Genomic DNA, 15,402 nt, shown 5'->3' with positions numbered 1-15,402 from the left:
GTTTCCATCCATCATTAAAGCCCAAGACACTGTTTAGCCACGAGTAACACAAAATCCTAAAAGATCAAATCAGCACGGTGTAAATTCTGGCAGGACCTGCTAATGTCGTAAAGGCTTTAAGTACAGGGCTAGTAATGATCCATATGTTTGTTACCCAAGACCCAGCCTAGCTAAATCTGGAAAGGTCTCTAAAAGGACACAAAGGTGATACATTTTTCAGAGATGGCAATCTTCAGAAACCAAATTTTATAAAGGACTTATTGTCTGAGTTGAGGAGACTACCTCCATCAATAAAATTAAATTCTTGAGTTACTGACATATCTAGGCTACATGTTCTCATGTCATTTGGTAACGAGAAAGTTAATTTCCTTGTCTGCTCTCTTTAAAATCTCTTTAAAAAAAGAAATCAAGACACATGAGGAGAAATTCACATCCTAGACATTTTTCACCTATTCTCTGTTGCCTCATATTAGGTTTTTGATAATAAGGATATGCCTATATTCCCCTGCTATGATTAAGATAAATTCCTATCACATCAGAATTTTTTGGCAATTAAGGCCCAATAATTGAATACATGTCTTGGGATTACTTGAAATATAAATTAAGATCCAGATTGAAAATACTGTCTATAAGTTTCTCTTTCAGCAGTCTGAGAGATACTTGCTTCATGAATAAGCCCAATATTAATATTACTAAGCAACATCCGTCACAGAAATGAATTTGCTATGTAATGCAATAGGGAAGGGATTGGGGGGAAGCAATAAACAGATGATGCTTATTATATAACTATCTCTATCTTATCTTAGATAACTCACCTTATGTTCCTCCTCATATGGGAAGGTTTCTGAGCCCTCTTTTTTTTGGTGTCCTCAGAGGTCAGGTTCTTGCGCTGGTTCTGACCAAGACGCTCTGCCCTTTTGCTCTGAGATGAGGTAGTTGAAGTAGAGTGCTGCCATTCCCCATCTTCCTCAGACTGGGTATGTTCAGTGCCATACATGCCTTCTCTGGACTGGTCTAACAACAAAGAGAAAATAGAGTAGATGTTATGGACCAGTTTCTACTTGACCCATACAAAGTCCCTGAAGCTCAGGGAGGTGGTGGAAGCTACAAGTACTGGCCTAGAAGTCTCTGTATGACAGTTAAACAGATTATGAGAACATCAATACTGATCTTGGAGCTTCTCCTCAGAGATAAGCACCATTCAAATAAAAAGTTTGCTCTAAACTGTGACACTGGAATTTTTCTGATTAGCAGAATAAAATATGAATTGGAATATCGTAATCTGGTAAAAAGTAGCCAAATTCATACATCCACACCCATAGTCCTTTATTTCAACCTCCAATGACCCTTAAGTTACATAGATACTTAGTGCTTTGCAAAGATCAAACATTCAGAAACCATCTTTGTGGCTTCTACCTCACACCCCAAGTTGGTACTCTAGTTCCTACTGTTGGACCCTACATTCCTGACTGGTCAGAGTTCTGTATAACTAGACAATACAGATGCATCACACTAGTGCTCTCTGGTCACTCCCATGCCATGCTGCTCCCCACTTAGCAACTTCCACCACCAGTTATGGGAACAGTAATCAAATCAATGCTACCATTTCTGGAAAGGTTAAAGTTAAATATCCCCAATCACCACAGAATTCCATTCACCAATCCTTGTGATCCTTATCCAAACATCTTTTCCTGGACCCCACTCCTCTAAATATACAAGAAATGTCTTCCCCTAATCAAATATAAAGTCCTTAAGGCTGAAACAAATTAAAAAAAAAACAAAAAAAAAAAACTCCTTAAGGCCAAGGACTGTCTTTGCTTTTCTATCTCCAGTGTTTACAATTGTGCCTGGCACAGAGCAAGCACTTAATATATGCTTTTTTCATTCATTCACAACTTATCCAATACTTGATTATGTACCTAATAATGGCTTACATTTAAGTTTTGCATTATCTTTGATCTTCACAATATCCATCAGCAGTCCAAATGATTACTCCAATTTACTTTTTAAATTCAACTTTATTTTCCGTTCCAAATTCTCCATCCCCCCCAGTAAGAAAGCAAGAAAAACAAAACCCATTATAATTATGTATAGCAATGCAAAACAACTTTCAGTATTAGCCATGCCTTGCCCATGTCACCACCCCAAAAGGAAAGGAAAGGTAAGAAAATATGATTCAAACTTTCATTCTGATATATCAGTTCTCTAATTACAGGTGGATAGCATGCTTCATCATGAGTTGGACTCATGGCTGGTCACTGGACTGAACACTGAAGTTTTAACTAAGTCTTTTTAAAAATTGCTTATCTTGGGGCAGTTAGATGGCTCAAGTGGATAGAGCACCAGCCCTGAAGTCAGGAGGACCCGAGTTCAAATTTGGTCTGACACTGAACACTGCCTAGCTGTGTGACCCTGGGCAAGTCACTTAACTTCAATTGCCTAAGCAAAAAAAAAAAAAAAAAAAAAAAAAGGTTGCTTATCTTTACACTACTGCTTTAACTATGTGAACTGTTCTCCTGATTCTGTCCACTTCACTTTGCATCAGTTCCTAATGGTATTGATTTTTTTCTTGAAAACATTCCTTTCATATCTTACAGCACAATAGTATTCCTTAACATTCATATACCATAACTTATTCAGTCATTCTCCAATTGATAGACAACATCTCAGTTTCCAATTCTTTGTTACCACAAAAAAGAGCTGCTATAAAATATTTTTGAACATATAGGTCTTTTTTACTTTCTTTGATTTCTCTGAGGTATATATCTAGCTTCAATACTACTTTGTCAAAAGTAATAGAACCTGTGTCTCTTATTTAGTCATGAACTCTTCCCCTTTCTGTAAATCTGACAGCTAATTTTAATCATGTTCTATGACTTTGATTATGTTGACACCATTTATATCTAAATCACGTACCCATTTTGGTTTATCTTCATATACAATGTGAAATATGAGTCAGTGTTTAGGTGAATTTTAAGTTGAGATTTTGTCAAATGCTCAGATCTTTGGGTTTATCAAACATAATATTCCTGAATATAATGTTTGCTTCTGTATGTTGCGTACAGGATACTTAATACTGTATACTTAATTTATTCTACTGAAACTTTTCTGTTTCTCAGTCAGTACAAATACAATTTGTAATATATATTTTAAGATCTGGTACTGCTAATCTCTTTTCCCTCTCCTCTCTGTCCTTCCTCTCTCTTCTCTCTCTCTCCCCCTCCCTCCCTCTCTCTTTCTCTCTCATTTTTCATTGATTTCCTTGATATTCTTAAACTTTTATTCCTGTAATGAATTTTCTTATTTTTTTTCTAGGTCTATAAAGTAAATCTTTGATAGTTTAATTGGCATGAAATTAAACAAGAAAATTAATTTGGGTAGCATTGTCATTTTTATTGTATTAGCTTGACCTACTCATGAGTAATTAATATTTCTCCAGGTAATCAAAATCTGTCTTTATTTGTGAAGAGTATATAATTGTGTTTATATGTTTGTTGTGTATTTCCTGGTAGACAGAATCAAGTTATTTCATATGGTCTGCAGTTATTTTAAATGGAACTTGTCTATCGCTTTGTTAGGTTTTGTTAGTAATATAAAGAAATGATGATAATTTGCATGGGTTTATTTGCTATCCTGCAATTTAGCTATCTTTGTGATTTTGATTAGTTTTTCAGTTGACTTTCTAGATTCTCTAAGGAAGCCACATCATATCATCAGCAAAAAGTGATGGTTTTGTTTCCTTATTTCCTCAATTTCTTCTCCTTGACATTACTATTGTTAACATTTCTAGTACAATATTGAATAATAAAAGTGATAATGTACATTCTTGCTTCAGTCTTGATCTTACTAATAGCTTATCCACATGTGCTTGTGTGCATGTTTTGTTTATTTTTAATTATAGCTTTTTATTTACAAAACATATGCCTGGGTAATTTTTCAACACTGACCCTGTAGCAGTTATCTTGCTGCACAAGAAAAATTGGATCTAGAAGGAAAAGAAAAATTCAAGCAAACCATAATAGAAAGAGTGGAAATGCTAGGTTGTGGTCTACACTCAGTTTCCACAATCCTCTTCTTGGGTGTAGATGACTTTCTCCATTACTGAACAATTGGAACTAGTCTGAATTAATTCATCATTTTAGAGAGTCACATCCATCAGAATTGATCACCATATAATCTTGCTGTTGCTACGTATAATGATCTCCTGGTTCTGTGGATTTCACTCAGCATCAGTTCATGTTAAGTCTTCTCCAGGCATCTCTGAAATCATCCTGCTGATTGTTCTTATAGAACAATAACATTCCATCACATTCACATATACAATAACTTATTTAGCCATTCTCCAACTGATGGGCATCCATTTAGTTTCCAGTTTCTTGCCACCACAAAAAGGGCTGCCACAAACATTTTTGCACATGTGAGTCCCTTTCTTGCCTTTATGATCTCTTTGGAATACAAACCCAGTAGAGACATTGCTGGTTCAAAGGGTATATATAGTTTGATTAACTTTTTGAGCATAGTTCTAAATTGGTCTCCACAATGTTTGAATTCTTGTATGTTTGGGGGCAGCTAGGTGGCGCAGTGGATAGAGCACCAGCCTTGAATTCAGGATTCCCCCTTTCCCTCCCCCCATTCAAATCTGGTCTCAGAAATTTAATACTTCCTAGCTGTGTGACCCTGGGCAAGTCACTTAACCCCAGCCTGGGGAGGGGGAGGGAAGGAGGGGAAATTCTGGATTCTTGTATGTTTTTAAAAGAAATGAGTGGTTTTTTTGCATTTATGGAAATAATCATGTGGTTTGGTTGTTTTGTTGCTAATGCTGTAATTTATGTTTATAGTTTACCCAATATTGAATAATTCCTGCATTCCTAGTAAAAATTCAGCCTGCTCAAAACCTATGATCTTTGTGGTAAATTGCTGTAAAATCCCTGCTAGTATTTGTTTAAAAATTCGGTCTTAATAGTCATCAGAAGAATTGGCCCATAGTTTTCTCTGTTTGGACTTTCCTTGATTTAGCTATAAAGATCATATTTGTGTCATAGAAGAAATTTGGTATGTTTTCTTTACCATTTAAAAAATAGTTTATATAATATTAGAATTAATTGTTCTTTAACTATCTGATACAGTTTGCTTGGAAACAGATCTAGATTTGGGTTTTTTCCTCATTCAGGGAGTTAATTTATGGATTACTCAATGTCTTTTCCCTAAAAATATGGGTTTTTTCCTCATTCAGGGAGTTAATTTATGGATTACTCAATGTCTTTTCCCTAAAAATATGGGTTTTTTTTTAGTATTCTTATTTCTCATCCTGTTAATTTGGATAATTTGTACTTTGGGCTTATTACTATTTTAAGAACTAGGAAAATGAAGCTCAACAAGGATTAAATGACTTGTCCACCTGACTATGATTCAAGTTTCCTAATTTCATATCTAATGTTCTTTCCCACAATACCATGCTACTTCTCACCAGAGTCAAACCCAAAGATTTTTGAACAGTGGAACTTTTGTAATGGACTTTGTAAAATATCCACTATATATAAATTGCTGAAGAAAAAGATAGTGTAGCATGATACAAAGAACAGTAAATTGGGAGTCAAAATTTCTAGGCTTCAATTCTTTTACTAGCTAGCTATATGACTTTGGATAAGTCATTAATCTGTTCAACTCTCGGTATCTTCATTCATCTCTCTTTTTTTCCCCCCCTGAGGCTGGGGTTAAGTGACTTGCCCAGGGTCACACAGCTAGGAAGTGTTAAGTGTCTGAGACCAGATTTGAACTTGGGGGGTCCTGAATTCAAGGCTGGTGCTCTATCCACTGCGCCACCTAGCTGCCCCTCTTCATTCATCTCAACAAACATTTATTACTACATGGATACTATGAGCAAAGAAGGTAAATAAATAACTGACACAAGGAAGTGTAAAGTAAGCTCAAAAATGTAGTATGGGAAATTTAAAAAAAAAGGTTAAATAACTTTCACTCGTGAAATGGTAGTAGTTGTTCAATCATGGTCCATCTCTTTGCCATCCCATTTACAATTTTCTTAGCAAAGATACTGTTCATTCTCCAGTTCATCTTACAGACAAAACTGGGGCAGAGTTAATTTGCCCAGGGTCACAAAGCTAGTTAAGTGTATGCTGATAAATATATGAGGCTGGAACTGAACTCAAAAAGATTAGTCTTCCTGATACCAGGCCTAGCATTCTAGCCATTTAGCAGCTGCTAGTGATGGGCAAAATTTTATGAGGAAGGTGGTACTTAATTTGGCTCTCAAGGAACAAAGGGAAATAAAGTAGGATGGGAGTTCATTTCAAGCCTAAGGATCAATTATGTGATCAAAGTACAAGATCAGACTCAAAACAGGCCATTTTGAGTAGATCATAGGAGTGAAAAAAACAGTAAAAGATAAAGCTAGTCACCTAGACTAGAACCAAACTACAGAGGGTTTTGAATATCAGCATTTTATCTTTGACTCAGGAGGCAGAGGGAAGCCACTGAAGGTTTTTTAACCTCTATTCTAATAACCATGTCACTCTTAAACTCAATAAACATCAGTGGCACTCCCTCCTCCCAGGCTCTTAAAATATAAGCTCTTCCCAATCTGGGTCCAGGTTTATTTTTCTAAGGTGATATTCAATATTCCTCCTCAAAAATTCCATGGGACAACCAACTGAATGGACTTCCTGTTCCTCTAGAACCTACCATTCCATCATCTGCTTCCTTTTCTTTGCCTAAGCTGTCCCCACTGCCATGCTTAGAATGCTCTCCTTTTTTTTTGACCAACTCTTAAAGCTACTAATTGCCTTTCAAGTCAAGTAACACCTATTACAACTAATATATAGGGGAGGATTTGATTATCATCTCTACATTCTGTGTACATACATACATAGACTCCTGGATTTACTTATTTGTTAACTATCAACTATCAAGCAAGAACTAATTCATTTCTATATTTGTATTCTCAATGTCTAGTATAGTGTTTGATACATTATAGCATTATGGAAGCTTAATAAATGCAACTTAGTTACTTGAGTGAATGATTTAACCAGAATGTCATTATTAAGATTATATGTTCATTGATATGGAAATTATTTTGGAATATGTGAGAAGAAAATGGAATCCTAGATTTAGAATCAAGATGGATCCTAATGTCATCTACTCCACCCTCCTTCATTTTGCACATGAGGAATGAAACCCAGAAATGCTGTGATCTGTCCAAGGCCATACAAGTAGTTAAGGTGGCCAGGATTTAAGCCTCAGTGCTCTGACACCAAACTCAGCACTTTCCCCAATGTACTGGGTAGTATACTATAGGAGTCAAAGCGCAAGAAGAAAGATTCATATTAGGTTAAAAGAGATGAGGGCCTGATTGAGAGTGACTACAGAGAGAGAACAGAGAGTTAGGATACAGGAGATACTGTGAAAATAGAGATAAGATATGTAGGCTTCAGTAAAGCACAGCTAGGATTGTAACAATATAATAATAATATTAGAAAAAGGGAAAATTTTGGAGTTCATTGTTAAAAAGAATGTGTGGGACTAGATCTTTTCTTGTCATTTATTCTATTCATCTATGAATTCAAATCAATTCACAATTACTAAGTGTACCATCTAATAAAACACTGCTATGCCATGGAGATAAAATAAAAATGTCAGACAATAATTATGTATAAAAATGCAAAGAGGAAGACAGACTTAAAAAAAAAAAGTAGTATCTCAGTTGAGCCATGAAAGAGCAGTTTTAACAAGTAGGGTGGAAGAGCTCATTTCCAAGTACAAGTGATAGTATGAGTAAAAGCACAAAGGCAGCAGGAGATGAGAGTGGGGGGTTGACTGGAAGGGAATAGTACACTACAAGATTGGTAAAGTAGGCTGGTGGCTGATTATAGCAAGACTTGAATGTCAAGATAAAGAATTTATACTTTATTTGGCATGTAAATGAAGAATCACTGAAAGTTCTAAATTTATAGTGTCAGGAAACTATATTTAAGGGCCATTTTATACACTCAGATACTACCAAAGGGATATCAGAAACTCAAAAGACAATCTTCCATGAAGTCTCTGGAATGAGATAAAATTGTAAAGGTCACATGCTGCTGAATACAATGATTTCTTGACAGGTCCTATAGAATTGGGATGAGTGCAGGAGGACAAACTATCTATCTGGCTGTTATTTTGGCAGTTTCCAGTATGTTTTCCCACTTCCCGATAGTTAAAAAACTTCTCCAGAGGGTCCCTCCTGGCTATTCCATGAACAAGATACTCCATCTCTCAGTTTTTGGAATTCTCCCTGGCTGTTCCCTGTACCTTGAATGCTCTTCTTTTTCTACTCCAACTACTGACCTCTCTGGTTTTCATTAAACCAACTAAACTCCCATCTTCTATAAAATTACTTCCCTAATCCCTTTTAGTTTCAGTGCCTTCAGTCTCTTAATTGTCTCCTTTGCTTCCTGTATTTAGCTTGCTTTGTTTAAGGGTTGTCTTCCCCATTAGACTGTAAACTCCTAGAAGTAAAGGATTGACTTTTTTTTTTTTTTTTAATCCCTAGCATTTAACACAGTACCTAATTTGCAATAAGCAATTAATGTTCATTGGTTTTCTTCACAATCTACCTAATCCCAATCCCACTGTGCTCTCACAGACACTTCTCAGGTAAGATTGTCTTTTGGGAACTTTTCAATTATTTGTTTCACTCTTACTCTGTGCAAGAAGTAGCAGCAAAGTAGAGGGGACACAATTATAGATTTAAAATCTGAACCACCTGTTTTCCAATTCCACTTTACTAGGCTCTTACGAAAAAGATGATCATCGGTAAAAATGTTCACCTCTCTGTTCTTAGTTACTAAGACTTATTTGCTAAGGGATATGATCTTTGTATATGAGTTCCCATATCAAGGAAATTACAAATTAACCTACCCAGGACATTATATTCAGGGTGGGAAATACAAAGATGAAAAACAATAGTTCAAGGGGGTAGGTAAGAAATATTTGTGTGATGTCACACAAAGGGCTAAAAGCACAAACTGTTTTTATAAAATACAATTTATAGCTGGAGGTTGGAAGGGAATTAGTAATCCTGACCAGTGGTGTTAAACTCAAATAGAAATACAACCTTCAGATGTATATTGACTTAGAAGACCATATGCTAAATATTATTTGTGTTCTATTGCATTTCTATTTACTTTATTAAATATTTCCCAAGTAAATTTTAATCTGCTTCAGTCCACACTCAAACCCACTCAAGTGGGGTATCTTCAACAGATCTAGATGTGGGAGAGAAGAGTAGGAAGGGAGAAATAGGAAAAATGGGCAAAGGCAAACAAGATACATTATCAGGTCTCTATCATATATCTATTCCTAAAATAGGAAGACCAGTTATAAAATCAAGAAAATAACTGTGACTCAATCTTCACCAGCTCTTTCCATTCAACAATTCTAGCACAGAAGATCACCTCCATGATTGATCACAGAATCATAAATTTAAAGCTGCCCAGAAAAGGGCCTCAGCTGCAGCCTGGCTTGGAGGGTATAGAGTTGACCCCAAGCCAGGAAGATTCAAATCCTACTTCTGAGAGATCACAGTGTAGTGATCTGACAAATTTTTTAATCTTAGAGTGCTCCCAGGAAAATCTCTTAATGCTACAAAAAGTAGATGGGTTTTATCAGGGGTCCTGGAGTTCCTCCTTCAGGGGAGACTCCCTATACTAATGAAATTTCAGGTCCAGCAAAACAAAGATATCCGAAGTCTGGCCCACAGCAGATCATAGGATTCAGAGATGGAAGGAACCTTAGAAATCATTTCATCTAACTCTTTCACTTCATAGAGAAGTAAATTGAAATGATAACCATCATAACAATATGTAACATTTACACAGTACCTACTATTTGCCAGGTACTGTACTAAATACTTAACAAATATTATCTCATTTGAAACAAGGGGAAATTACTTGCCCAAGATCTGAGAGCAGGGCAATCAGATCAGAATGGTGATATAAAAGATATAGCATAAAATAAGAACTGTAACGTTACAAAGAAAATAAATTATATTGAAATGGACCTCCAGAAATCTATTCATATATTTCTTGGAACCTTAGGTTAAGAACCACCGACAGAAAATAAAGATCTAGGATCTAAACTCAGGTTTTCAAGAATATAATCTTTGCTTTTTTATACAAAGGAAAAACAAAAGACTTATCTTAAAAATGCTTATGATGTGAATGGAGGGCTGATTTCAGCATTATGGATAAGTAACTAAGGAAGGCTGTAATGATACATGGGGTTCTCATAATACTACTAATGCTTAAAGTGATGGAGTGGAAGTAAAAGACAGTAGGAAGCACCTAGATTCTAGATAGTTAGCACTGGCATCCTGCAAAGGGAGCTAACTTCATCTTTCAAATATATCCAAATGTTGTATGGCAGGAAAAAAAGGAAACTCCAAAACAGAACTGTGAGACTTTCAGATAATTCTTTTCCAGTTCCATTTGAGTTATACTCACCACACTTCTCCATGAAATATAACAAGGGAGAGAGTGAAAGGCTGTTTACTTAAAAAAGAAACTAGTCATTCCTTCAGGTCATTTGATAGTTTAGGATCCTCCCACCCAGCTTTAAGTAAGAGATAATACTTAACAAATGTTACACAATTCATTTGTTTATTGCTTACACTTTCCTACTTGGCCCACTTTTGTTAATCCCTTTCCCTTCTCAGAGGAAAGGCCATCAGATTCCTCCTCCTCACAGCTAGTAAATATCAGACACCCCTAGATATTCAGAGACTTCAAAGAAAGAGGGACAACCACAACCAATTAACTACTTTCACCTAAATTTTTAATCTGGATGCCAAGTGCTTTAAAATATAAACTTAACTTATGTTGTGTGCGCCACATTCCAGTGTGAGCATGTGCTGTTTCTTTCTTTACATTCTGCTTAGCTCAACCCCAGTTTCTTCAACCCCAGTGTTTAAGACTCCCATTAAATGAGAACTCACTATTCTGGGGCATCTTTAAGGGTTAGGAAGTTCTTTTCTAATGGTACTGAAATATACTATTGTTCCTATAATTTCCACTGATACTAGTTCATTTTAGGGCCAAAAAGAACAAGTCTTATTATTCTTCTAGAAATGAAATCTCTCCAGTTTCTTCAAAGGACTCTTGTAGGTCAGTCTCTTAGAACCTTCACCATCTTTGCTAGGTTGGCAATATTTTTTATAAAATGTGGTGCCTAACAAGATTAGAAGGGAAGCAATAAACTGGGAAACCATTTTTACAGTCAAAGGTTCTGATAAAGGCCTCATTTCCAAAATATATAGAGAATTGACTCCAATTTATAAGAAATTAAGCCATCCTCTAATTGAAAAATGGTAAAGGATATGAACAGACAATTTTCAGATGATGAAATTGGAACTATTTCTACTTATATGAGTCTTCCAAATCACTACTGATCAGACAAATGCAAATTAAGACAACTCTGAGATACTACTACATACCTGTCAGATTGGCTAAGATGACAGGAAAAAATAATGATGAATGTTGGAGAGGATTCAGGAAAATTGGGACACTGATGCATTGTTGGTGGAGTTGTAAAAGAATCCAACCATTCTGGAGAGCAATCTGGAACTATGCCCAAAAAGTTATCAAACTGTGCATACCCTTTGATCCAGCAGTGCTACTACTGGGCTTATATCCCAAAGAAATACTGAGGAGGGGAAAGGGACCTTTATGTGCCAAAATGTTTGTGGCAGCCCTTTTCATAGTGGCTAGAAACTGAAAAATGAAAGGATGTCCATCCATTGGAGAATGGTTGGGTAAATTATGGTATATGAATGTTATGGAATATTATTGCTCTGTAAGAAATGACCAACAGGACGAATACAGAGAGGCTTGGAGAGACTTACATCAACTGATGGTGAGTGAAATGAGCAGGACCAGGAGATCATTATACACTTCAACAATGATACTGTATAAGGATGTATTCTGATGGAAGTGGATATCTTCAACAAAGAGAAGATCTAATTCAGTTCCAGTTGATCAACGATGGACAGAATCGGCTACACCCAGAGAAGGAACACTGGGAATTGAGTGTAAATTGTTTGCACTATTTTTTCTACCCAGGTTACTTTTACCTTCTGAATCCAATTCTTACCATGCAACAAGAAACACACATATATTGTATCTAGGATATACTGTAACACATGTAACATGTATGGGATTGCCTGTCACCAAGGGGAGGGGAGTAGAGGGAGGGAGGGGAAAAATTCGGAAAAGAAGTGAGTACAAGGGATAATGCTGTAAAAAAATTACCCATGCATATATAAATATATATATATATATATATATATAAACACTTTAAAAAATAAAATAAAAAAATAAAAAATAAATAAAATGTAGTGCCTCAAAAATCAATATTGTATTCTACATGTTGTCTAACAAGGGTAAAGTACATCAAAACTAGCACCTTCACTGCATAGGCCACCATACCTTTTTTGATACAACCTAAGATTGTATTAGGTTTGGGGAATGCCATATTAAGCTATTGCTTAAATCCAATACAAACCACAGAACTTTTTCACAAGAAATGCTATATGGGCATGCTTCTTTAATTTCTATTATTATGAAGCTGATTAAAATTTTTTTAATTAAAATTTTTTTAAGGGTAGAACTTTTCCATTTATTTAATTTTATCTTTTTATTCAGCATATTGTTCTAGTCTACCATATTTTTTGACTTATCACCCAACATATTAGCTGCTATTTGTGTCATCTAGAAATCTGGTAATCACATTATCCTTCAACCATGGAAATCATGGAAGTAATGTAGATGTCAGAGGCAGATCCCTGGAGGGCCATATAACTAAAGCCCTATATTCTAGCTGACATCAGCACATCAATGACTACTCTTAAGCCCCATCTTTTCTCATCTCTTTTTCAGGGCCAAGTTGGGTTATTCTAATTATACAACATTCAGTTTGGGTTATTGTGGTTGTTCTTTTTATTTATATTGATGTAGTCTTTTTCGTGTTCATTGTTTCTTCCATCATATTCATTTAGGACAATTTTTTTCATTCATATTTCAGCTTATGGCATTCTCCTGTTTTTAACTCTTTGCCTCCACACATGGAGCCTTTCTGTTTCTGCCTTCTTTGTATGTAACGTGCCTAGAAATGGATTTTTTGGGTCTAAGGATATGGTTGTCATAATTACCACTTTAAAAAGCATAATTCCAAACTACTTTCCAGAATAACTGGACCAATTCACAACTCCACCAAGGTATACTGTCTTTCTGAAGAATCTTCAACATTAACTATTATTATGTTTTTTGTCATCTCTACCAAATTGCTGGGTGTGAGACAAAACTTAAGTTGTTTTCATTTACAATTCTCATATTATTTAGTGTTGTTAATCATTTTTGTTTGTTAATCATGTTGTTAATAATTCACAATTTTTCTTCTCATGATTCTTGGGTCTATATTTTTTTTAGAACCCTATGAGAAATATGTGATGACAACATTTTTTTCCCTAACAAAAGCTTCCTTCTTCTGATTCTAGTTGCAAAAAGATTCATATAAAACCTATTTTCTCTTTTTGGGTCACTTCTATTTCTGGTTTGATTAAGAACTTTCTCACAGTCACTGATATAGTGACTTTTGCTAAAAAGATAGCCTTTTGCTATCAAAAAAAAAAACATTATCACAAAACAAATTTCCATAATGGCCATCTCAAAAGAAAAATTGTCTCATTCTACATTTTAAGTCCTTCACACCCTTATAAGAGGAGAGGGATAATATGTATCATTATTAGTCCTTTAGAATCCCAGTTGGCCAATACTTATTATCAGAGGTCCTAATTCTCTCAAAGTTGTTTGTATTTTACCTTATTGTCTTTGTCATTTTTCTCTTTCTGTTCATTTCAATTTGCATCAGTTTTTATACAAATTTTCCTGAGTCTCTTTAAAACCATAGCTTCATTCTTTCTTAAAGGAGAATAAAATGCCAAGACATTTCATAAGTTGTTCACCCCTTTCCCCAATTTATGGGCACTCCCCTCAGATTTCCATTTTCTGACACCACCAAAAAAAAAAAAAAAAAAAAAAAAAAAAAAAAAGTAGATACATTTTTAGAGTGTACTTTATTTACAACTATTCCCTACCTGAATTCCCCTTTCCCTCCAATTTCTCTATTGAGGGAAATGTGTTTTTGTATACTTAAGTCTGTGTGTGTATATTCTTCAGTCCTCTGACCAGTTTAAAAGTGCCAGCTGCTACTCTGCCCCATTCCCTCCTTATTTGTATAGATGTAAATTTGTATACCCTAATTGTGAAAGAATTTTATTGAATCTTTCTTTCCCTTCCTTCTACTGTACAACTCTTCTCTTTCCATTCTTCTCTCAAGATCAAGACATGACAGAACCCAGGCTTTGTCTAATTAGTCTCCCTCTATGAACCCTGATAATAGGGTTCAAAGGGAACACATGTATCATTTGTATCGTCTCCATATATCTGAATGTAAGCAATTTATCCTTCAGTCTTTTATCATTGATGTTTAAAAGAAAAAAAAAACAAACTGCTGACATCTCTTAGAATTTGAAGTCAAAGTGGAAACAAAAATAATTTACTGGTTACTTCCCCAAAGTTTCCAAATGAAATGAAAATTCATTTTTACTTTTTTTATATCTCTCCTATTCCTGTGTCTTAATGCAAAGTTTCTCCTCTGCTCTGGAAGTCTTCTATTTCTTGGAAATCCTCAATTTCATTTTTCTCTCTGGAGTGTTATTCTCAATTTTGCTCAAATTATTCTAGGTGGTAAGCTCATGTCCTTTACCATCTAGAACATTGTATTAGGCTCCTTCATCCCTAGCTACTAGATTACATGTGATTGGGGAGAGGGATTGCCTTTTTTTTTTTTTTTTTTTGTATTCATATTCCTACCACTTAGCATAGTGCCTGGCTCAGAGCAAGTGCTTAAAAAATTCTTACTGGCTGAAGTGATTCTAACTAGGTTCCTTGGTTTTTGAATTCTTTCTTTCTGGTTGCTTCTAAATCTTTAATTTGGAAGCTCTGAATTTTGGTTATAAAATTTCAGGAAGTTTTCATATGGGGGCTTCTTTCTGGAGGTAACCAGTAGATTCTTATTTCCATTTTGTCTTATGGTTCTCAGAGATCTGCGCAGTTTTCTTTTTTTTCTGGTTCTAAGAGGTCTGAGCAGTTTTCTTTTAAAAATTTCTTGAAATAGAATGTCTAGGTTTGTTTGTTTTTTTTTTTTGGTTATGATTTTTAATGGTTTAAGAATCTAGTGATCCTTCATATTCTGATTGAAGTGGATATCTTCAACATAAAGAAGATCCAATTCAATTATAGTTGATCAATGATGGACAGAAACAGCTATACCCAGAGAAGGAACACTGGGAAT

The 15,402-nt window shown here is 35.2% G+C and overlaps 1 protein-coding gene across 5 annotated transcripts in view; it reads right to left on the bottom strand.

Moving 5' to 3' along the window:
• The window catches only part of RAD54L2 (RAD54 like 2), a 193,061-nt gene that overhangs the window by 33,514 nt on the left and 144,145 nt on the right, over positions 1–15,402 (bottom strand). For all 5 annotated transcript variants that reach the window (XM_074283364.1, XM_074283363.1, XM_074283366.1 and 2 more), the window contains one exon: positions 816–1,014. In XM_074283364.1, coding sequence (XP_074139465.1) covers positions 816–1,014 — 199 coding nt within the window. The remainder of the gene's footprint in view (positions 1–815; positions 1,015–15,402) is intronic.

The sequence above is a fragment of the Sminthopsis crassicaudata genome, chromosome 1 (assembly GCF_048593235.1).
Source record: "Sminthopsis crassicaudata isolate SCR6 chromosome 1, ASM4859323v1, whole genome shotgun sequence".
Lineage (NCBI taxonomy): Eukaryota > Metazoa > Chordata > Mammalia > Dasyuromorphia > Dasyuridae > Sminthopsis > Sminthopsis crassicaudata.
The sequence above is the reverse complement of the archived record's forward strand: the minus strand, read 5'-3'. Positions and strand labels throughout refer to the sequence as shown.